The sequence below is a fragment of the Silurus aristotelis genome (assembly GCF_946808225.1).
Source record: "Silurus aristotelis genome assembly, chromosome: 15".
Lineage (NCBI taxonomy): Eukaryota > Metazoa > Chordata > Actinopteri > Siluriformes > Siluridae > Silurus > Silurus aristotelis.
In genome coordinates, this window is record NC_139588.1 from 6,355,536 (window position 1) to 6,378,954 (window position 23,419).

General features: G+C 40.8%; 2 protein-coding genes across 21 annotated transcripts in view; one reads left to right on the top strand and one right to left on the bottom strand.

The window, feature by feature from the left end:
- The first annotated feature begins 1,363 nt into the window (after nucleotides 1-1,363).
- Nucleotides 1,364-2,981, top strand: zar1 (zygote arrest 1). Its single transcript, XM_083561872.1, has 4 exons — nucleotides 1,364-2,143; nucleotides 2,324-2,416; nucleotides 2,489-2,563; nucleotides 2,632-2,981. The coding sequence occupies exons 1-4, from the start codon at nucleotides 1,436-1,438 to the stop codon at nucleotides 2,773-2,775; spliced, it is 1,020 nt and encodes a 339-aa protein (XP_083417998.1). The 5' UTR covers nucleotides 1,364-1,435; the 3' UTR covers nucleotides 2,776-2,981.
- Nucleotides 2,982-3,668: 687 nt separating this feature from the next.
- Nucleotides 3,669-23,419, bottom strand: part of fryl (furry homolog, like) — a 106,921-nt gene continuing 87,170 nt past the window's right edge. For 12 of the 20 annotated variants that reach the window (XM_083562848.1, XM_083562846.1, XM_083562845.1 and 9 more), the window contains 10 exons: nucleotides 21,887-22,069; nucleotides 18,260-18,549; nucleotides 15,397-15,604; nucleotides 15,159-15,308; nucleotides 14,697-14,795; nucleotides 13,277-13,345; nucleotides 9,744-9,761; nucleotides 7,494-7,604; nucleotides 6,824-7,017; nucleotides 3,669-5,723 (listed from right to left, as the gene is read on the bottom strand). In XM_083562848.1, coding sequence (XP_083418974.1) covers nucleotides 5,435-5,723; nucleotides 6,824-7,017; nucleotides 7,494-7,604; nucleotides 9,744-9,761; nucleotides 13,277-13,345; nucleotides 14,697-14,795; nucleotides 15,159-15,308; nucleotides 15,397-15,604; nucleotides 18,260-18,549; nucleotides 21,887-22,069 — 1,611 coding nt within the window. In that variant the 3' untranslated portion in view covers nucleotides 3,669-5,434. Of the gene's footprint in view, nucleotides 5,724-6,823; nucleotides 7,018-7,493; nucleotides 7,605-9,743; nucleotides 9,762-13,276; nucleotides 13,346-14,696; nucleotides 14,796-15,158; nucleotides 15,309-15,396; nucleotides 15,605-18,259; nucleotides 18,550-21,129; nucleotides 22,070-23,419 lie in introns of all 20 variants that reach the window. The other 8 variants (XM_083562849.1, XM_083562847.1, XM_083562841.1 and 5 more) reach the window with 2 other exon arrangements.

A 23,419-nucleotide genomic window follows, 5' to 3' on the forward strand; every position in this document is an offset into this window, starting at 1 on the left:
GACTGTGGTGAGACCTGCGATGTTGTATGGATTAGAGACAGTGGCATTGAGTAAAAGACAGGAGGTGGAGAAGTTTATTACAGGGACATCGCATGTATGATGTTTTGGAGACAAGGTGAGGAAGGCGAGATTGTGATTGTTTGGACATGTGCAGAGGAGGGACATGGGGTATATCAATAGGAAAATGCTGAGGATGGAGCCACCAGGAAGGAGGAAAAGAGGAAGACCACAGAGGAGGTTTATGGATGTGGTTAAGGAAAACATGCAGTTTTTGGTTTAAAAGAGGCAGATATAGATGGACAGTAGTATGGAGAAGGATGATCCGCTGTGGCGACCCCTAATGGCAGCAACCGAAAGAAGAAGATGATCATGGTGGATTTTGGTGTTTGATTTGAGACTTGGTGCATCAGTAAAACAAATGTGCACTGTATTAAATGTGCGTTAATAAAATTAGTGGCCTTAAAATTAATTTGCGTTAACACGCTATTAACACCTTAATCTTGACAGCCCTGTTTTTAAAAATATTTTTTCTATAATGTAGCACGATAAATAAAGTGTACGATATTACAGAGTAAAATGTAGTGGAAATGTGTTTGCACACGTGTGTGAAGGAAGTAAATGTAATTTGTAGTATATATTTGCGTATCTGTACTTCACTGAAGTGTTTCCATTTGGAGAGACTTTTACTTTTAACTCCACTACATTTTAAAGTCAAATATCTTACTTTTGACTCAACCACATTTTGTGAAATCAGTCTTTTTATTTATGAGGATAAAAACGTAATTGGTCAAAAACGCAGCAAACCACCAATCAGGGTCGAGCGTGCTGTTTGGAACTTGTTCTGATTGGTGCTTGGTGGTTTATCACCAACATACAGTTCAGCATCAGTTCAACAGCAAGCAGAATATTTGGAGAAGAATAAATGATGGAAGAAACTCCAGACACGAACTTGACACAACACTCGTGACCTTATTTGTAATTTTTTATTTTTTTGTTGAAAAGAAGGTTCATGATTAATTGTAATAGAGTCAATCGGTATCTGACTCGTTAATATCATTCTATTAATAGGTTGTTGTGCTGAGAGTCACATTATCATAAGATTTTCACATAAATTGAATAGATTTTGACAAAATAATAAATAGAAACATTATAGCCATAACAAATCATAGTACTTTGGATACCTTGTACATTTGAAGAGAAATACTTTTACTCAAGTAATATTTCAACTAGTGTATCTCTTATTTAACTTAAGTACATGGTGTGTGCGCGCATGCGCGGTATAATGAAGGCAGGGGCGGCAATTGTCTGTAATTGAACACCTGACCCGAATTAAGACGCTTCACTCTCCGCCTACTTAACGTGCCCCGAGACTCGGGCAGGTGGCTAAGCGGAAAGAAAAGAAAAGAAACCTTAAACAAAATAAAATAAAATAAAAATGGCTACGTACGGAGATGACGCGCTTGACACCTACGTTTACTCCACGTACAACCCTTACTCATACCGATGCCCGAAGCCCAAGAGCTGGCGGCAGAAAGGCTACCTGAGCGCGTGCGGCGGCGGAGGAGACGGCGTATACTTCGACAACTACCACCGCGCGCACCTCAAGTCCATCCTGTCTCAGATCAATCCGAACCTCACACCGCGCCTGCGCAAAGCTAACACCAAGGACGTGGGCGTGCAGGTGAACCCGCGGGCCGACGCCTCGGTGCAGTGCTCGCTCGGCCCGCGCACTCTCGCGGCGTGCCGGCGGGACGCGGTGCGCAGGCGCAGACCGGACGGCCCGACGCCCGGGAGCCCGGTGAGCCCCGGCGTCCGTTTCCCGCGCACACAAGCTGTGTACTCCCCCATCGCCATTAGGGGACTCGCAGCTCTCCTCCAGGACCAAGAGGATGAAGATGATCACAATAACCAAGAGGAGATGCAAAAGTGTGGAGAAGGAAAAGACTCAGAGAGCACAATCAAGGGTGGGGATGAAGGTGTTGAGACCAAAAACCCAAAATCCAAACCAAAGCTTAGTCCTGGGGAAAATGATGGTGCTGATGATGAAGAAAGCAAGCCAGAAGAAGTGGATGGTGGCACGAAGAGCGAGAATGAGAAAAGCGGTCAGGAGGACTTCAAGTCCAAGGGGAGAGTGCGCTTTCAGGTGAGATCTTTCAGATGCTTGGTATTTTTTTTTAGTCATTGGCTCTCTTGTAGCATAAGCTTTCTCTGGGGAAACCTCTGTTGAGATCTTCTAGGTGAAATGTTGACTGTAGTATGTCTTTTAACTGTAACTACTTGACGTATGTCCACACTGCCTGACCATCACTTCTCCTCCTGGTAGTTTTTGGAGCAGAAGTACGGCTACTACCACTGCAGAGACTGCAACCTTCGCTGGGAGAGCGCCTACGTGTGGTGTGTCCAGGGGACAAACAAGGTAGCAGCAGAATTTTGCATTATTCCTTGTGCGACTGTGAACATGTCTGCATTATGGTCTCCTCTTTCACAGGTTTATTTCAAGCAGTTTTGCAGAACGTGCCAGAAAGCGTTCAACCCATACAGGGTGGAGGACATAACCTGTCAGGTACGCTGATCACCTTACCTTAAAACATCTTTATTAAAAGATCATGACCGGTTTATTTCTCGTTTCAGAGCTGCAAGAAGGCACGCTGTACGTGTCCGGAGACGGCACGCCACGTGGATCCTAAACGGCCGCACAGACAAGACCTGTGTGGCCGCTGCAAAGGCAAGAGGCTCTCCTGTGACAGCACGTTCAGTTTTAAGTACATCATATAGTGCTTTCTGTCCATCAGTCTATCCCGATGGAAGCTCACTGCCGTCAGAACTGATGCTCGGGCAAGGAGTTTCCCCAACATTGGCCTCGACCAGGCGATGACCTCAAGCAGATTACTTGAAGGAGACCTCGTGACTGTTCTTGATTTCGTTCAATTGTGTTGAACAGCAGCGCTCCCAGTGGTGAAAATAAATCTAAATGAACAGCAGCACAGCTGTGGTGTGGGTTTTATTTTCTAAAGCTGGTTCCAGTTACTAAACTGGTTGACTTCATTAAGGAAAAAACATGCATTAACTAAAACTCTTTTTAATGCTGCATTCTAATGATATTTCCCTTTCATTCCTTCATTTTTGTATCTCGCCTTGATTGGGATTTGGCCTCAGCCCTGAAATCGACTCACTGGTGTACACATTTGGTAAATGAATAGTGATGTTTTCCAAATAATCAAACAATTGAAAGAAAAACCAAAATGTAAACCCACTAGAAGAGGCAACCCTAGATCTTAGATTGGTATCCAAGTTTGTATTTCAGGCTACCCATCAAAAATGTTAAATTGTCAATCATTGTGCACATTCAATTTGGAGATTTATCCATGCTTGAGCAGTCACATCTGCCTCCCAATATTTTGTAATAAACCTAGTCTCAGTTTTTAGATATAATGTACACACACCCTGAAAATTTGAAGATTGGATGCTTTGATAGGAGCTCTATTCCACTACCAATCACACAGTCGAATCTTTGCAGAGGTCATGAAACAAGGATCGTGCCATTGTTTTATATGGAGGTGCTCAATGTCTGACTTTGTATAAACGTACCCGGAGTGCGACCTTGTCCATATGTTTATATAATTCAATGGTGAATGCACCATTAAACCGCACGTGGACACCGAGGAAAAACGTGTTCAATTTGCTTTTATTTATTCAGAACAGGGTAAGGCAGTTAAGTGAGATGACGGAAAAAAACAAACCAAAACAAGGAACATGAGGGGGAAAAAAACCCAAACAGGACAATGCACCTCCAAATAAAAACCTTCCTCCAGGTAAATAATATCTCCCTTAAATAATTAAGAACAGCATCCAACAATGTACCAGACAAGAAACAGAAAGAAGATCTTCAAGGAATGAATACAGTGACTTAAAAAAAAAAAAGTAATGTGCCGTGACGTTATCGTGTCCCTCCGTTGCTGGAAGTAAGCAGTAAGCGCTTCGTGTCTTGTGGTTAAGCGGGGAAAAAACCCATCATCAGTGCAGCCCTGAGTCTGGGATGGACCGAGCTAGTCCCCAGTTCCACAAGCCCCACCCACAGTTCCCCCAAGCCCCACTCCCATCATCAGGGAAGTTAAAGCATGGCGTCAGCAGGAGCCTGCAAGCCAACGTGAGGATCACAGTGGAGCTTAATAAAGGAATGCATATTGGGGGGGGAGGCAAGAGTGCGCCAGAGTGACAGGAACGGATCAGGGCGTACCACCAACCCCCCCCCCCAAAAAAAAAAGAAAAATCCAAAAAATTCGATTTGTGTATTGAGGGTTGGTTAGTGAATGTTACAGCTGATTTTTTTGTTTGTTTACATCAATTTATTCATTTTTTTTGTTTGTTTTTTTGCATTAGCTTTATACTCTTCTGTTTGAACAGTGCATTACACAAATGTACAAGGGAAAAAATACTGCTTTTACACTATACATTTTTTTTTCTAAAATATATACAGAGTACAATAAGTTATTGACATTTCAATAATGAGTTGCAGCCGCTTTGCACGTTCGTGCGCGCATTTTAATGTGCTAATGTGCATGTGAGAATGCAAAAGATCGGTCGTACGGAACACGCACGCGCGCAAACACACACACACACACACACACACACACAAAGGTGGGTCTATGGTCGTCTACAGGCAGCTACTTATTTGGTTATAAGAGTACAAGTTTTTTGTTAGAGCTACCCGGTGGTGGAAGCGAAGGTTTCTGCTCCACGCGGGTCAAATAAAGTTAATCCTCTCTTTGTACAGAGTCTGAGGGCCGAGCCCTCGTTTTCTCAATTATACATTAAATACCCTTTTGACATTTACAACCTAGGATTGTTAGCTCTAATAAAAAATAGATTTCTCGAAAAAAATAGTTCTTGCAGTGCTCTCTCACTTTCAAGCGTGCACCCCGGGAAAAAAAAATAAACGCTTTATTGTTTCGTGTTCGATGAGCAAAATACGACTTTCCATAGCGACCCCACCTCCGGACAACCGTTACCATCCCAGTGCTCTATACACAGGACTTTTTTATTTTAATTTTGTCTTTTATTCGAACACACTAGAGGACATAGGCCGTTCTGCTAAAGTTTCCGGTTTAGCATCATAATCGCCTCGTATCTCTTCCTCGATCGTCATCAGTGCTTTGTACGAGAAAGAACCACAGCAAAAAAAAAAAAAAAAGGAAAACGAATGTGTGTCTGTCAGTCAATATTATCCTCATACAAGCACGCGCGCACACACACACACACACACACACACACACACACACACACACACACACACACACACACACACACGTCCATTAGCCCTTTAAGGTGAAAATGTCAAGAAATACCCTCAGCCCTTTGGCCCTCCTACTAAACACACCGTACTCAAACCCACTCGTGAGTCTCTAGCCTACACTGTTTGACGTGCATGGTGTTTTCACAGCCCCGAGCTGAGGACTGTGTTATGTGTCTCGATCCGGGTCTCAGGCATCTGGGTTTGGCCGTAAATGAGGGAGCTCCGGGAGCTCTGCGTCTGGCGTACAGCCTCGCGGATCTGCAGGTTGAGCTCCATGAGGCGTGCGCTGGCCTGAGACAGGTCTCTGCTCGGCCCCACCACAGCCACGCAGCCCGTCTGACCCAGAGTCTGGTGACGGAAGTAGATATGCAGCAGGGTTTGCACGGCGTTCTCCTTCTCGTTGCCGAAAATATCGTTGGGCCACAAGCATCTGAGGAAGAACAAGAGCGCAAGTTATTCAGAGTGAGTTTAGAGTACTGTAGTGCGTTACCCCTGACCGAAAACACGCCCTATTTGGATTAGAAGTCGAACGCATGGGTCATGTTTATTAGACACAGTGATTATTAATAAGAAATTGTTTTTGTGATATTGTGTGTGAATAGAAAGTCAGACTTTTTACATGCCCTTATAACATCTGCTTTAATCAGACTGTGTGATCAGGATTTTCATTACCTTTCTCCTGAAGGCGTAGTCGAGGTTTTGCTGCTAAGATCATGTCAATGTTTAATGCAGGATAGATACTATGTTAAGCCTCAACTATCATAAAACAATAATTAATGGACATTTGATGCCACCCAGATGTGGATGGGTTCCCTTCAGTCCAGATCCTCTCAAGGTTTCTTCCTCAGGGAGGTTTTCCCTTTCCTTTGCTCATTAGGGATAAACGTAGACACTAAACGTATAGGCACAAACATAGAAATTTCAATTTTATAACCTACTTTTATCTGTAAAGCTGCTCTGGGACAATGCTGAAAGTCAAGACAAGTCAAGTCAATTTCTATAGCGCTTTTCACAACAGACATTGTCTCAAAGCAGCTTTACAGAATTTAAGAGTGAAGGTGAATGGTGTGTATTTATCCCTGATGAGCAGCCGTGGCGACTGTGGCAAGGAAAAACTCCCTTAGATGTTATGAGGAAGAAACCTTAAGAGGAACCAGACTCAAAAGGGGAACCCATCCTCATTTGGGTGACATCAAGAGTGTGAATATAGTCTTTAAAACAAAACAAAGCCCTGAAAAGTGAGAACTAACATGAGCACTGGAATGTAAGTTTATGAGTAATGTTCTTTCTACAGTCTTATACAATCAGCTGATGTTATGGAACCAGGAGCTACTCAGCAACTCATAAAATAGCTCAACATTTGCGATCATCACAGATCCAACACCAACTTCTCCATGCCAGAGCCTTTAAACAATCAAAGAGGTCCAGTGTCCAAACTCTACATGAAACATGTGTGTGCTTACTAACTATAACAGTGTACCACACAGCAACTTCAGTAGCCTGGTGACGTCAGTGGGAGTCAGTGTTTACCTAAAGGCTTTGACTTGGGCGAGGGCAGAGGTGAAGTCTCGTGCTCGGAGGCTCTCGATCAGAGAGTGGATAGCCGTCTCTGTGTTGGACTGCACTGCTGCAGACACGCTCACCCCCTCCTGTCCGTCGCTCACTAACTCTGCCTCTTTCAGACAGCTTTCCAAAATGGCCAGCTCCTCCGACATGTTGGTGACCTGCGAAGCACAAGTGTTCCAATAAAAAAAAAAAAGACATATTTCTATACTACATTTCAATCGAGTTCTATTTGCAATGAGAAACTCTGAGGTTGCTTCAGTAGAGAGAAAACACGCATGCGCACGCACACACACACACACACACCGTGTGCAGTCTCTAGAGATGACTAACTTTGTTAGCATTGATCTGTGATTAGATGAATGGCTTGGTCCAGCCCTGTAGTTCATCAGTCTTCCTCAGAGAAATAATCGAGTTACAGCTGCAGCCCGAGAGCTTGGAGCACACAGACCTTACCTTTTATCACGCTGACAAATTATCAATGTGAACAAACAAATAGAATCATTATTTAGAGCAGCCGGAAAGGAGAAATCTCCACATATGATTATTCAGCTTTCTTGTACTTATCTATAAAATCAAATGTCTGTAATATAAACTGCAATAGGAAAGAATGACTGTGATAAACACTGACACACACCTCGGCCTCTCTCTTTATGGTTTCCACTCTGCTAATGAGTTTGCAGTAGGCCTGAAAGAGCAGCAGCAGCTGGAAATGAAGCTTGTACAACCTCCGACCCAACTCCAGCTCCTACACAGACAGACACAAAGCCATCATCATCATGATCATCATCATTCCACTCACTGATGTATTTTTATTAACAGAGACTTGCACGAGCAGAACGGCTACATAATCACAAGGATGGACGAATGGACAGATGCTTGGTTGGATGGATGGTCAGGTGAATGAATAAATAAATGGGTAAATGGAGGTTCTAAGTTAGAGAAATGGATGATCGTGTTAAACCAAAGCTTCTCAACCATGGGGCCAAATAGATAAAATAATAATAATAATTATAATAATTAATAACGAAAAAATAATTACAAGTAAACCCTTTTTATTGTTCATTAAAAGTTGAACCAGACGGCTTATTTCATGTAGAAGTTTCGAAAGACGAGCCTAAAGTTACGAGATGCACACAATATGTATGATTTCCTTAAGTCATTTGAATTATAAAGGCAATTCTGTTCCACTAATCTGATTGGACAAGCAGCATTTGAAGTGTGTTTATATTTACATTTATCGCGTTTAGGAGCCCGTATCCAGAGCGATGTAGAGAAGTGCTTTGAGTCTCTATAAACATCTATATAACACTGGTTCGCTAGATTTCAAACTTAAGATACAATTTAAAAACTGTTAAGAGAAATGAATTACATATAATATATATATATATATAATTATATTATTAAATATTTTATTTTTTATTGCATGTATTTATTTGTTGTTCATTGATTTATTTTTTATATTTTATTACATTTTTAGATTTAAGTTGAATATATATATATACAGTACAGACCAAAAGTTTGGACACACCTTCTCATTCAAAGAGTTTTCTTTATTTTCATGACTATGTAAATTGTAGAGTCACACTGAAAGCATCAAGGGCTATTTGACCAAGAAGTAGAGTGATGGGGTGCTGCGCCAGATGACCTGGCCTCCACAGTCACCGGACCTGAACCCAATCGAGATGGTTTAGGGGTGAGCTGGACCGCAGAGTGAAGGCAAAAGGGCCAACAGGTGCCAAGCATCTCTCGGGGAACTCCTTCATGACTGTTGGAAGACCATTTCAGGTGACTACCTCTTGAAGCTCATCAAGAGAATGCCAAGAGTGTGCAAAGCAGTAATCAAAGCAAAAGGTGGCTACTTTGAAGAACCTAAAATATTAAATTTTTCAGTTGTTTCACACTTTTTTGTTATGTATATAATTCCATATATAATTCCACATGTGTTAATTCATAGTTTTGATGCCTTCAGTGTGAATCTACAATTTTCATAGTCATGAAAATAAAGAAAACTCTTTGAATGAGAAGGTGTGTCCAAACTTTTGGTCTGTACTGTATATATATATATATATATATATATATATATATATATATATATATATATATATATATATATATATATATATACACACACATACATACATATACATACATACACACACACACACACGATTTATACAACTGCATTTGGACGTAAAATTATAATTTGAATGGCAGGCCGTTACAATTACTACACTTACTACAGGCTGTCGTCAATTTGTGCATTGGCATGACAACACCCAACAGTCTATCCAACAGCTGTATTTTCCGAGATATCAATTACTAGATATAATTTCCTATTAATAGAACTCTTGCATATAAGTAAATATCTCACTCATAACCGTGCAATTGGACTGAATGTTGCATTGAATATATTTTGCGCGTATTCGGTATAACCGCCATGTTCGGGCTGTGGGATTGAAGTCCAAGAGTGTGATGTGTTGACGTAGTGCTGAGGAGAAACGTAATAATAAAGGTTGATTTATTATTTATTATTAAATTTCTGAAGCAAAAAGCAAAGAAAAGGACAGACTACTGAGAAAAAAAGCGGAATGTGTATAATGTACAATGTTAATTCGGGTCGATTGTTCTCCTTTCCGTAACCCACAGGACACACACCAGTACTACACCCGGTAGGAAATGTGTGTGCAAGAAGGAGCAAAGATCTACAAAATCTCCAAAGCTCGACAATTCGTTTTAGAGCAAGGGACCTATAAAAGTCTCGGATTTGTGTAGCGTGACGATTTGCATAAGTCGTTTGTGTCTAAGATGAATGGATGGAATGAGCAGCGTGTTTCGCCGGAACGACAATGATTATAGAAAGGTCAAGAATACAAGAACCACTTACTGCAAGAATTTCCATTTGCTAAGCAAGAGGGAGGTCACCATAAGAACAAACAAACAAACAAACAAAAAAAAAAAAAACAAAGAGATGGAGAGAAAAAAACATTAGTCAAGAGTATTACTTTCAAACCACAGAAGAGAGAGAGAGAGAGAGAGAGAGAGAGAGAGAATGCAGTGGATTTTATCACTACAAGAAAAAAGATAATAAGCAAGATACATGCAAAAAAAAAAAAAAAAAGACAAAAAAGAAGAAAAGAAGCAGAGAAAATGTCTCATCTAATCACGTCACATATAAAACTTGTCGCAAATAGAACAACAAACAGTGAAATCAGGACAGACAGCAGACTCCAAGAGAGATGGAGGAGATCAGAGGAAAAAAAAATCCCTGCAAAGGAAATTGAAGTGGTGATATTGAGGTGGATGTGAAAGCTGCATGTTCAATACCGAAGCAAACATATACACACAAATTAAACGTATATCTACGAGATGTTGTGTAGATACGAATATAAGCCGAATGAAAACCTGTGACGTGAATTAAAACTGACTGAATTTTTATTCTCGAGGAACCTGGACACATTTGCACTGGAAGACTTGCATGAGAATTTGATATGAAATTATATATAACGTTAGCCAGATTCATCAATCTTTCCACAATGCTCCAACATAATCCCTATTTTTTGCCAATTGTACATCGCCTATAACTCATGAAGCGACCACGTTCTCTCATCTCGGCACCTGCTCATGCTGCAACGACACAATTGAAAATAGTTACAATATCTCGCATCCATTTTATTACATTTTCTCAATGGACAATACTATAGAAATGAAACTTGGATATATTTTAGGCAATGGGCAGCTTGTGTAGCAGTCCTCTGAAAATGTTCGATAGGGTTCAGGTCTGGAGACATACTGGGCCACTCCATCACCTTCACCCTCAGCTTCCTCAGCAAGGCAGTTATTATGTTGGAAAACTGCTGCTTAGCCCAGTTTCTCAAAGCAGGGGATCATGTTTTGCTTCAGAATTTCACAGTACATGTTGAAATCCAGGTTTCCCTCAATATATATATTTCCCAGTACCAGCAGCACTCATGCAGCCCCAGACCATAATGCTACCACCACCATGCTTGACTGTAGGCAAAGCAATTGTCTTGGTTCTTCTCACCACGACGTCACCACACATGCTGGACACCATCTGAGCCAAACAAGTTTATCTTAATCTCATCAGACTACAGGACATGTTACAGTAATTCATGCTCTTGGACAGGTCGTCTTCAGCAAACTGCTCCTTCTGGGAGGACGCCATGCAAACCCACTTGTTGAAGTGTGCGGCGTATGGTCTGAGCACTGACAAGCGGACCTTCTGCTTCTGCTTCTAAAGCAATGCTGCAGGACTCATGCCTCTGTTTTTTGAAGCAGCTTCTGCACCTGACACACAGCACGAGGACTCGACTTAAATGGACCCTTGTGAGGTCTGTTCTGAGTGGAACCCATCCTGAAAACTTCTGTATGACCCTGACCACTGTACTGTAACTCAGTTTCAGGGTGTTACTGATCTTCTTACAGCCTCAGCATATTTGTGGAGAGCAACAATTCTAATTCTCAAATCCTCAGAGAGTCTTTACCATGAGGTGCATGTTGAACATCCAGTGGTCAGTATGAGAGAATTGTACTAAAAGCACCAGATTTTAACTTCTCGAATACAAGATACACAAATTTGTATGGTCCTGTCAAACAGACAAAAACATCAACATGATGAATAGGACGTGTGGCTTTGTACAGCTGTTCTCACTCGGGGTGTACTTACTTTTGTTGGCAGTTATTTAGACGATAATTGTTGTATGTTGAATTATTTTTAGAGGACAGTAAATCTGTACTGCTACACAAGCTGCACATTGACTACTCTAAAATATATCCAAGTTTCATTTCTATAGTATTGAAGATATAATAAAATAGTTGCTGAAATGTGCGGAATACACTCACTTTTGTAAGATACTGTACATGCCCTTCTACACACATGTGTAGCTCCCATAAGCGAAGAATACCACAAGCCAACATCAAACATTCTTGTTCCATATTTGATTAAGATCTTATCTTTAAAAATTATATCGTCCTCCTTCATGCGGGAATAATTCAGTTAGGCTGATTCCAAAATGGAAAAAGGATCGAGTCCCATAATGCTTCCTGGAAGCGAATTAGTCAGAACTTCGATAAGCAGAAAAAAAAAAAAAAAAAGCATAGCATGAACAACATGCATTAGTTTAGAGACAGGTGGCAAAATGCAGCTTCTGATTGGGCTTTCGTTCAAACTCGAAGCATGCGGGAGGAAAACGAGGTTGTGAGGTCTCTAGACAATTTCAACCTTCATCAACCCTCACAGGAAATCTGCAAAGGATTGTTGCAAATAAATGACTTGTATTTATTTCTTATGTTTTCTGATTTCGACCTAACAAGATTGCGACTCTGAAGAACAACAAATAAAACTGGGCAGGGAAGAAAATGAGACAATGCCAAATCAAACATGCATTCGTACGCTTTGAGTGAATTTATAGCCAGGGTTATACGTCTGTGTGGGGTTGCATTTGTCTCAAAGCATAGAAAGTATTTTGGGGATCTGGGTAGAAAAGGTGCTCAGACGTGTTTTTCACGTGTGTTTTTACAGTTTTGTGTGAAATTCCTGCAAATGAGACGTGTGTGTGTGTGTGTGTGTGTGTGTGTGTGTGTGTGTGTGTGTGTGTGTGTGTGTGTGTGCACGTGATGTTGATCGTCAGATCTTTACATCTCTATGCAAAAAATTAGGCATGAATAAAAAATAATTAAATAAATAAATAAATAAATAAATAAATATATATATATATATATATATATATGCAAATTAACTACATGCAAATTAGGTGCATTAGGCGAGATACTGAATATTCTATAAATGTATACATTATATGTATAAAAAAATATATAGTGCTTTAAAAGAGTTAAAGGTGATTTGAATTTGTTTTAAAATAAAAATTTGGGCAAGATATAGGGGCAAATGTTTGTGGACACCTGAGCATAAGCTTGGTGTGTGTTTTCTGAACATCCCATTCTATATTTAGCTCCCATGTGCTGTTACAATAACCTCCACTCTTCTGGGAAGATGTTCCTCTCGATTTTGTGGAGATTTGTGCTCATTCAGCCACAATGGTTTTTAGTAAAGTCAGGTACTGATGTAGGTGAGGTGAGGAGGACTGGGGCGGTTTGGGTCTTCTTGTTTAAGTGAAGGGAAAATCTTATAAAGACATCCTATATAATTGTGCCTCCAACAACACACACATATGGCTGGAAAAGTCAGGTGCCCCAATGCTTTTGTGCATATAGAGTAGGGTGTATAGGTATGTAACAAACACCATGGACTCCAGGTTCCTAACATACACCATACAACCTAATTTTCCTTATTTTCAAATAAATAAATACGAATGCATTAATACAGGAGATAACTCAGTGTAGATTAGTGTGTGTGTGTGTGTGTGTGTGTGTGTGTGTGTGTGTGTGTGTGTCTATTACCTGAGCTTGAGTGTTCGGTCGATGGTTTCTATCTTTATCCCCGAAGGTTTTTCTGCAATTTTCTAACCACTGTGGGGAAAGAAACAAGATGTCGGGGCAGAGGGTGGAGAAAGAAGGTATAAAAGATTTAGACTATTCTCATCTCAGACCAAAAAGCCACATACAACAGCTGCAGCCGAAAGACGGCTTCTAGTTTATATAACTTTATATTAAAGGTAGATATATGATAAAGTTTAAGCAGTAGTAGGAATAATAGCAATAATAGGAAGTTCAATATTAGGATAGCAATGCATGTGTGTGTGAGAGGTAGGCATAGGTCTTTTTCAGAGAGGCTCCATATTCTAACATGTCTCATCCTCCCATCAGCCCACCCCTTCCTTTCCTTTTTTTCTCTTCCCCTCCCCTTTAACCGTAATCATGGAGCATGTTCGGGTTATTCTTAGCTTCGGAACGCGAACGCTGCGTGGCTGCAAGCAGAAACGCTGTCACTCTCGTCTTGAGATATCGAGAGGACTCAATGCCTCGAGCTGCGACTACGAAGACGACCGTGATATTTATCTTCCTTCGCTTTGATCGTTTTTTCCACTCTAAAACGCCACAAAGCTTAAAGAACACCAGTGCGCTTCGTGGTCCAAAATCTCCACACGTAACCTTTAGTGAATACAGTGTGAAAATAGAGCTGTGTATCGGCAAGAATCTGGTGATACGATACGATATTTTGCGATACGATATTTTGCGATACGATATTTTGCGATACATAGGATATAGGAATATGATATCATTTTAGGAACGCTGGAATTTTTTTTACAGAACTCATCTGCTTTTGTATTAGTCAACATTCAACATTATTGAACCACTTTTTGTGAAGTACTAATAAAGGGGGGAGGGGAAAAAATAAAGGGCTTGCAGGGTTTCTTTAGATAAATCCTTAAGTTTAGGGAGCTGGAACAATCCTTTCATTCTCCATTACTAGCAGCGAAATATCCACCTGTTTCCTGGGGGTGCTCCCACTTCATATTAGGTGTTTTTAACAATGACGACAAAAAAAAAGTAGCATGTTAGGTACAATGATACTAATCGCAAAGCCTCATGGGGCATAAAAAACAGGTGGATATTAGCGCTAATGTTAGTGGCGTGCCCTTAACCTGCTACTTCCCGTCATTGTTTAAGTTCAGAGGGAATATGACTGCTAGCTAGCGGTCAGCAAGTTCATGGTAGGCACCCCCTCACCCTCACAAAAAAGAGGGGTAAATACAAGAATAAATACACTATACGCAATGGAGCCCCCACATGTGCCCCAATGCACTGCATATACTGCATACCCCATGTTCCCGCCTCTGGTTTAAAGCCGGGCTGAACAAACAGATAGATGGTTGAAATGGCTCTATAAGTATATTATGCACAGATGTTTAATGCTCACCTGTTCGGCTGCCTCTCGCTTGCAGTTGTACGTGTCAAGGTGCTCCTGCAGCTCCAGCACGCTGAATTTTAACGTCTCCAACAGCCCACAAGAAACCAGCTGTAGGACACACACACACACACACACACACACACACACACACACACACACAGACGTGTGACGAACGCTAGGATTTCACTGTATCTCAGTACAGGACCCTTTAATACTACTGAACTGGAAAAAGTGTTAATAGTTCATATTAAATAATCTATTTATTTTAATATATACTAAAATATTTATAATAATTCATAATTGTGATCATGTAAAAATAATTAAATAATAATAATAAAAAAAAAAAAAAAAATATATATATATATATATATATATATATATATATATATATATATATATATATATATATATATATATATATATATATATATATATATATATATATATATATATAAGATGCTTCAGACTCACAGTCTCTGCATCCAGTAAGACTGTAGGGCACTGCAAGCAAGAGCTCATGACCTCCAGGGAGCTCAGGAATTGGTTTCCCATTCGCTGGCGCCCATCCCCGAGAAAACGTACCGAAGCGTGGGTAATGGAGTCGAATTTTCTTTGAATGTGCTGAAAAAGGAGCAAAAACAATATTATACACAGGACGTGTGTAAAAATAAGTGTACATTGCGAGTGCATGGTGGACCCCCGGACACACCTGAAAGAGCCGAGAGAAGACGTGAAACGTGTAGACGGCGCAGGATCCGTCCGTGTCGGATAACATCTGGTTGACGTGGCAACGCCAGGCGTCCTCCTCGTCATCGTAAGCGACGGGCTGGAAAGCCGCCAGGATGGCGGAGAGAAAAGGAGATGGGGGTGGAGAAGACTCGAGCTCAGGGAAGCCATCGGTGTCTCCTTCGTCTTGACTGTGTACACACACACACACACACACACACACACACAAATACATGTGAAATTACAACCACGTTAAACAAAGTAAAATCACAACCGATGTCTCATGTTATTGCTTCGCTCTTTTATCCAGTATCTCCTACATAAATAAATAGAAAAACAAAGTAAACTCTTCGACTCTGATTCGACACTGCCCCCTAGTTGCTCTCTTTTTCCCCTTCACCTCTACTTCCTGTTCTCCTCTCCACCCCCCCCCCACCCCCCATCCCACTGCAGATGCGCTGCACTGCAACGTAGTTTCTACCCGGACGTACTGCAGAGGAAAAAGAAAAACATCTCAAACACAAACACAAACATGCGCACACTTACAGCCCGGAGGGGCCAAAGATCTTGATAAAGCAGATGGAATAGAAGTATTTAAAGCCTGCGTTGTTGAGTGACATGAAGGACACCGACTCGGTCTTCATTCTCATCCTCACCAGCAGCAGCCTCTCCTTTACTCTTCTCTCGAACAACCAGGCGCCGCTCAAACACTCTCTCTCTCTGCAGTCCTCATACTCGGTGCCTCTTCTATCCTTCACGTCTCCTAATAATGTTCCCTCTCCGTCTCACACCCTGTCCGTGAGCCGATAGTGTGCGCTGCTTTATCGAGCGGTTTTACATTACCCTCACCCCACCCCCGACGCCACACTCTAACGCACACGGAGGCAGTTTTCATTGTGGGAGATGTGCGCATCTCCGGCACGCTTCACAGCCGGACGGAGCCCCTGCTTCCTACGCTGCGCTAAAGCACCAGTCAAACCTGGAGTGCTGGTGTGACGTTAATCGCCGGTAAAGCTCGAGTCTCCTGAGACACACAGCGATTTGTGGAAATCGGTTTTGCGTTTTTATTGCAGTTTGGGGACTCTCAGCCATCTGTTCTGTGGAAGTTTGTGTGTCAACTTATTTACTGAAAGTTGAGGATCCAATGTTCTGGAAGAACCTGGATCAGAGCCAATCCATAAGCACAGCATGAACACACCTAATTAAAGATGCAGTTTGATGTCTGTGTCACTGCTATATAGTTTTAATCTCCTTCTTATAAAGACTTTTTTTTGCCCTGAGGCTACGTCTATACTTATCCGGATACTTTAGAATAAAAACGCTCCGTGTCCACACTTTGTAGTGAAACATCAGAAAATGTTCACGTCCTCAACTGCACAACGTTAAGATGCTCTGGCTCTTTGAAACGCCACGTGAACGACAAAAAACGCGCCATCGTTTTCGAAAGCCTCCGTTCTCATGGTCCCGCATCTGCTGCCTGTGAAGTTTTAGCTACGTTTTCATCCATTCCATTCATTTTTAAATTAAGGGGGGAAAAAAAAAAAAAGGTGGAATAAAATCCATAAACTTTGAGAACCAGCTTTTGTTGAAGTTAAATAAAAACATCGCCTGAGTGGCGAATCAAATCAGTCACCTCTGAATATTTGTACTGTATAATACTATATAATGACATGACACCGTAATAATATTTGGTAATTGAAAATTCCGTTTTGAAAGATTTACTATTATTGTACTTTGTTTTTTGTTTTTTTTGACCAACTTGTTTGATCTTTGTTTCGTTCTTGCATGTTGAGGAGGCAATTGTGTTGATGGTTAATGCAATGTTGAGATGCACAATTGTATTTAAGGAAATCAAAACCTCACAAATGAACAGTTTTTGGCTTTTCGCTAACGTGTGTCTTGGACTGGTGCATCTTTAAGCCTACGTTCTAAATGAGTCGAATACTGAGTCAAGTTCTGTTCAAGTCAGACACGCTAAGAATTAAATTTTCAGCTCTGGTTCAAATGACAGGAAATGCTGGAGGTTATTTGGTGTCCACAGAGCCAAAGTTACATATATTTAACCTCGACCCAATCACCACACACGGTATTACTAAGGCCAAAATACTCACGTTTACATTTTGGTCATTCCGAATGAAAAATTCGATGGACTGTTTACATGAGAGGTTCTCTAATCCATTATGGTGTTTACAAAGCCGCTTTGAGTGACAAGTGCACATTGGCAGCCTGCGTCCCGTCCTGTCAACGTGGAGTTCTGTTATTTCTTATGTACGCTATTTTTATATAAAGTGTTGCTCTTAATCAAGCAACCGCGTGAATTTGTAGCCAAACCTCTGCTGGAAGTTGAGCTTTTTGGTGGCTGTGCATCTCTGAGGAGCATCTGCAGTGCATTCCTCCAGATTCTCAGAATCTTTTGTTGATGAGATATTTAAAGTCTTCACAATTTGATGTCCAAGGAGCATTATTTAGGAATTCCACCAGATTGATGAACCTCCACCTATCTTTACTTCTGAGAGACTCCACCTCTACTCTTTTTATACCCAATCATCTTACTGATCGTTTGCTAGTAACCTAATTAGTTAGCAAAATGTTCCTCCAGCTGTCTTTTTAGTAATGCTTACATTTCTAGCCCTTGGCCCTGATGTGTTGTGGCCATCAAAAATCACCTTTTTTATTTTCCTTAAAATGGTACATTTCCCTCAGTTTTAACATTTGCTGTGTTCTATTGTGAATTAAATATGGGTTTGTGAGTTTTGCAAATAAATTCTGTTTTTAGTTACATTTTACACAGTGTCCCGACTGTTTTGGAACTAGGGTCGTATACTCCACCTGCCAATCTCGCTCACCTGGACATGCCGGAGAAGTCTGCCTCTTCTTCTTCACACCTCTCATCGAGCTCCTTGAGTGCCAGGGTCACGTCTTCGTCGCACACCGAATCCGGCGCCGTCTCCTCTTCGCAAAGCGAACCAAGCGGACTGTCCATGCCTAGAGGTGGAGGAGGAGGGTCCGGGTCATCCGGAGGGTCAGGGAGCTCACAAAGATCGGGGGGGTCTGACGGTAAAGGGGGGGCACTGCAGAAGCCTGTGTCCTCGCTGACGCTGCTGCTCAGCTCATCCGCCGCCATCACACTGGTGTCCTGTAAAAAAGAGCAGGGCACCGTTGCTTCTAGTACAAATAATACTGTTTATAACAGAGAATTTTTGCATGAATTTCAGATCTCTCTTTCTGTAATTTAATAAAAATGAGTTTAAATAAACTACCTCATCGCACTACTTTATCCCTGTGTATGATATGGAATGGGCAGAATTCTAGATCTAATGAACTAAATAAAAACATTAACCATTACTTTTAACAATTTCAATCAGTTCTACACCAAAACATTAATAATAACTTGCACATGCCACAGGTGACAATGGCACCTAGGCATGGATTATCATTTATATACTAAATGTTATTAAAACAGAAAAAAGAATGCATTCAAGGCTTATAATGGAAATTATATGCTCTTCTTGATAACACAGTCAAGGTCCAAAGTTTAATCTATAAACATACAACTACCGGATTGAACCAAGATGATATTCTGGTTGTGGATCGCTGACACAGTCTAGTAATAAGTTAATGTGAGGAAGAAAAAACTATTGAAAATCTATTTCACATGAGCACTGTATTATTGGGCATTTATCATCATGAATATGAAAATTTCTGGAGTAAAAGCAGAGGATGTGGCAACCATCTTGCGCAGTTACAATTCTGACCTCACCCTCTCTCTATGTTTAACAGCAGGAGAAATTCAATCCAATTAACCAAAGGTCAAATCCCGGTCACCCACGAGGGGACACTTAGAGGCAGCAATTTGAAGAAAAAAAAAAAAAAAAAAAAAAAAAAAAAATTATATATATATATATATATTTCAGAGAAACTGCTCCTTTTAGCAAACGAGAGATATCAATAAAAACAGGCACAAAGCATATTTATCACCACACTCTTTCGAGATCATGACAAATAAGCCAGAGTGGTGCTCTCTCTCCTCAGACTATTAATGATGTTTAAATAGAACCAGGGCAAAATAGAAAGAACCCTGTGAGGAAAATGGCTGTGAGGCTGTTATTCTAAAAAAATCACAAATATATTTCAAGTCCACCAAGTTAGTCACACGATAAAAGACACAGGCTATAAATGAAAATGACTAGATCCTTCCTGCTATTTTCCTCGTTCGTTCTGCTTTCTCAAGACAGAGAGAACGGTGGCAGTCGTCCAGAAGCGTGCTTTAGTATTATTGAACGCTTTTAAAAGGGAACGACTGTAATGGAGAAGCTGATGAGATTAATCAGACCTCATTACACTAAAAGCTGGAGGAACGAGAAAGGAAGATGTCCTTGAGCTAAATTTAGGACTGGACTGGAAGGAACTGAACTAGTGTTAGGACCATATCATGTAATATAAATACGCAGTGTTTCTCTCGGTCACTCGGAAACACCGGTGCAGTTGTGAATAATGTGTATGACCTACAGGATCTAAAAACATACTGGAGATATTTACATATGCGTATATTTAGACACATTACCTGCAGTGTTTAATGGAGGAACGAATATCGAATTGAGAAAAAGCATCGTGTCCTTCTTCATCCACGACTGCTGATTGTTTACGAAATCGAATTTCTACCAGCATTTATTAAAAGGTAAAACAATGCGACAAATCTGCTCATTGGAACGCACAGTGCAAACTTTATAAAAGAACTGTGTAAAAAAACAAAAAGTATTTGGACACTTGCCATTTCCAGACATACGATACGTTTCTTCCCCAAACTGTTACTACACACTCGGAGGCACACAATTGTATAAAATGTCTTTGGATGCTGTGGCGCTACTGTTTACCATCACTTGAACCAGGAGATCCAAACCTGTTCCAGCATGACGGTTCCTCTGTGCACAAAGCAAGCTCCATTAAGATCTGCTTTCACGTTTTCTCAAGTGGCAACTAGTGTTGGATCACAAAACTCAGATTGGCAAAAAAGGGGAGGAGACTAATCTAATTTCCATTTAATACAAGAAAAGTTACAGCAAGGAAATGCTCCCATGCATGCGATTTGAATGATGCAGGAGGGTTTTGAACTTCTCCTCCGCCAGCCGTTGTTGTTGACTGATTAACGGGTCTCCTTCACGTGAACCCGTTGCCTGCACTGAAAGATGAATCCATGAGTTTAAAAAAATAATAATAAATTGAGCAATTCATCTGTAACTGATCCGTTGTACTTCTACTCTCATACCTATGGAACACCTTTGGGATGAATGTAAACACTGACTGCACCCCAGACCTCCTCACCTCACCTACAACAGTACCTTACTTTACTTACACCCTTGCGGATGAATGAGCACAAATCTCTACAGGTACAATTCAATCTTCCCAGAAGAGTGTAGATTATTATAAAAAAAAATGTGGAATGTCAAAACAAAATGTAAGAAATTAATTTATGCACCTGCTAATTAATATGCACAAACAATAATACATTCAGTGTTGACCCTTAAAATATAACAGTAAGAATCCGGGAGCTGGAAGAGGGTTAAAATACTGTTGTAATGACGTTATTAAATCCGGCGTAGCCATTCAGTCACGTGACCATGTTAGATGCGGTAGGAAGCAATGCAAAAGCTTGTTAGTGACAAAAAAAAATTAATCTTATGCTCTACCCCAATGCTGTGTGTTAAGCTTTACTCACTCTATGCTTGTAGCTCCGAGCTGGAATGTCTGTCCGAGGAGGGTTTTTTTTCTTTTAAAACACATTCTGTGCTTTTGTATTTTCTCTCAATCCAATTTTAGCACAGCTGGCCTGAGGTGTGTCAGTCCTAATAGCAATCTTCACCCCAAAATCAACCCAAATGACAAGCAAGCCCCGCCCACCGTCAGGGTTCGTACAGTTTGCTGAGGCAGCATACGAGTTATGACTCATGAATTTGTGGTATATTGTTTAGATTTATTATTACACTTGTGATAACGTCTGTAGAGGTTATTTGGCGCAGATCGGAATGGCAGTACTCGGCACGTTTATGCCAAAATTTGTTCTCCACCGTACTGTAACTAATGTCATGTGATTTTCGAGCATCCTGTACGAACCCTGTGCTCAACAAAAAATCACTGCCCGATTGCCCCGTAACGAGTGCGAAAAAGCATTTACAGCATGGCTATGAAAACATGAAAACGGCTAAGAAAAAGGATGAAAAGCAGCAGAAGACTTGAGTGAGCAGGCTAACAGGGAACGGTGTTGCACAGGGGCAAACTACCAGCCCTGTGTAGATTCAACACCATGACCTTTTCCTAATAGCGAAAAATAAATTAAAAGTCTTTTTTTCGTAACAGATGTTAAGATAAGAAAGGCACACCAGGTCAAAACCACCACACAACCCCGCACAGATGTCAGGCAAGAGCTAGAAAGCACCCGTGCACCAGAAATTATTGAGGCTCCTGATTGATCCCACCTCAGGCAGCTGACTGAGATTGCTGTCAGAATGCGCGGTCTCGTGGGTAGGGCTGTCCGGGCGGGGCAGCGGAGGGGTGCGCAGAGCTTCCTCGGTAAGGACGCTACTGGAAGACTCCTGGGATTGCTGCAGGGAATCCATGTGATTGGACGTGGCGTCGTCCGTAGCGGAGTCGCTGTTAAGCTGAGACACAAACGAGGAAAATACCAAAGGATTTTCAGTGAATAGACATGTTCTCCATATATATATACATATATATATACACATATATATACACACACACACACACACACACACACTTATATAAATATATATACATACAGTAGCTCACAAAAGTGAGTGCACCCCATCTTCTCAAGGGACAATACTGTAGAAATGAAACTTGGATATATTTAGAGTAGTCAATGTGCAGCTTTTACAGCAGTACAGATTTACTGTCCTCTATAAATAACTCAACATGCAGCCATTATTGTGTAAATACCTGGCAACAAAAGTGAGCACACCCTTTGCGAACATGTCGAAACTGTGCCCAAAGTGTGAATGTTTTGTATGAGCACCATTCAGCACTAATCCTCCTGGGCATGAAATTCATCAGAGCTGCACAGATTGTTGCTGGGATCCTCTTCCAATCCTCCATAATGACATCACGGAGCTGCTGGATGTTAAACACATGGTGCTTCTCCACCTTCCGCTTGAGGATCCCCACAGGTGCTCAATAGGGCTCAGGTCTGGAGACATATTCGGCCACTTTATCACCTTCACCTTCCTTAGCAAGGCAGTAAATCTGCACTGCTATACAAGCTGCTACTCTAAAATATATCCAAGATTCATTTCTATAGTATTGTCCCCTGGGAAGATAAACTACAATGGTTGCTTAAATGTAAGGGGTGCACTTACTTTTGTGAGATTCTGTATAAAATCATGAATACTTGCATGCAAACATGCCAAATACTAGCAATAAACTTAAGGGGTGTAATAGTACATTTATTTGTATCAAACCATTTGGGTACAGGATTTTGGTTACGGTACACGTTTACCGAATGCATTCTTTTTTACAGTTAAAATCTGAGTTCCCTCACGAACGTATTAAGTGATTAACCACATGTATGTTTAGTCTCCACCTCAGACATTAAGTGCAGTAACTGTTTTTTTTTTAAAGAAATTTTATTATTATCATTAAATTTGAAAACACACAACAATGTCCGGGGTATAAAAAAGTACTAGTGTAAGCGCAGTGTCACTGTGGCTGCTCACGCCGTACTGGAAATACGATTTGTAGCACTATGGGTTCTTTAGCGTTTTATGTCCGGTTTCAAGAAATTCTCTTAAAAGAAAATCCTGGCAATTCCGCATATAAAGGGATTGTATGAATGAAGGATGGAAGAAATTACGTTATTTTTTTAAAGTCTGCTGCTATTTAATGTCTATTTATCAAATTTTATTTAATCAATTTCATTTGTGACAATTTAATTTAATTACGCTTTCGTCAATACAATAAAAACGTGTATTGCATTAATTCGAATTATTCAATAT

Bases quoted from the DNA above. Each gene is read 5' to 3' on its own strand.
- zar1 (XM_083561872.1), top strand. From the start codon at position 1,436: ATGGCTACGTACGGAGATGACGCGCTTGACACCTACGTTTACTCCACG. The intron at 2,144-2,323 runs GTGAGATCTTTC...TCCTCCTGGTAG, and splicing joins AGGGGAGAGTGCGCTTTCAG to TTTTTGGAGCAGAAGTACGG. The intron at 2,417-2,488 runs GTAGCAGCAGAA...CCTCTTTCACAG, and splicing joins GTGTCCAGGGGACAAACAAG to GTTTATTTCAAGCAGTTTTG.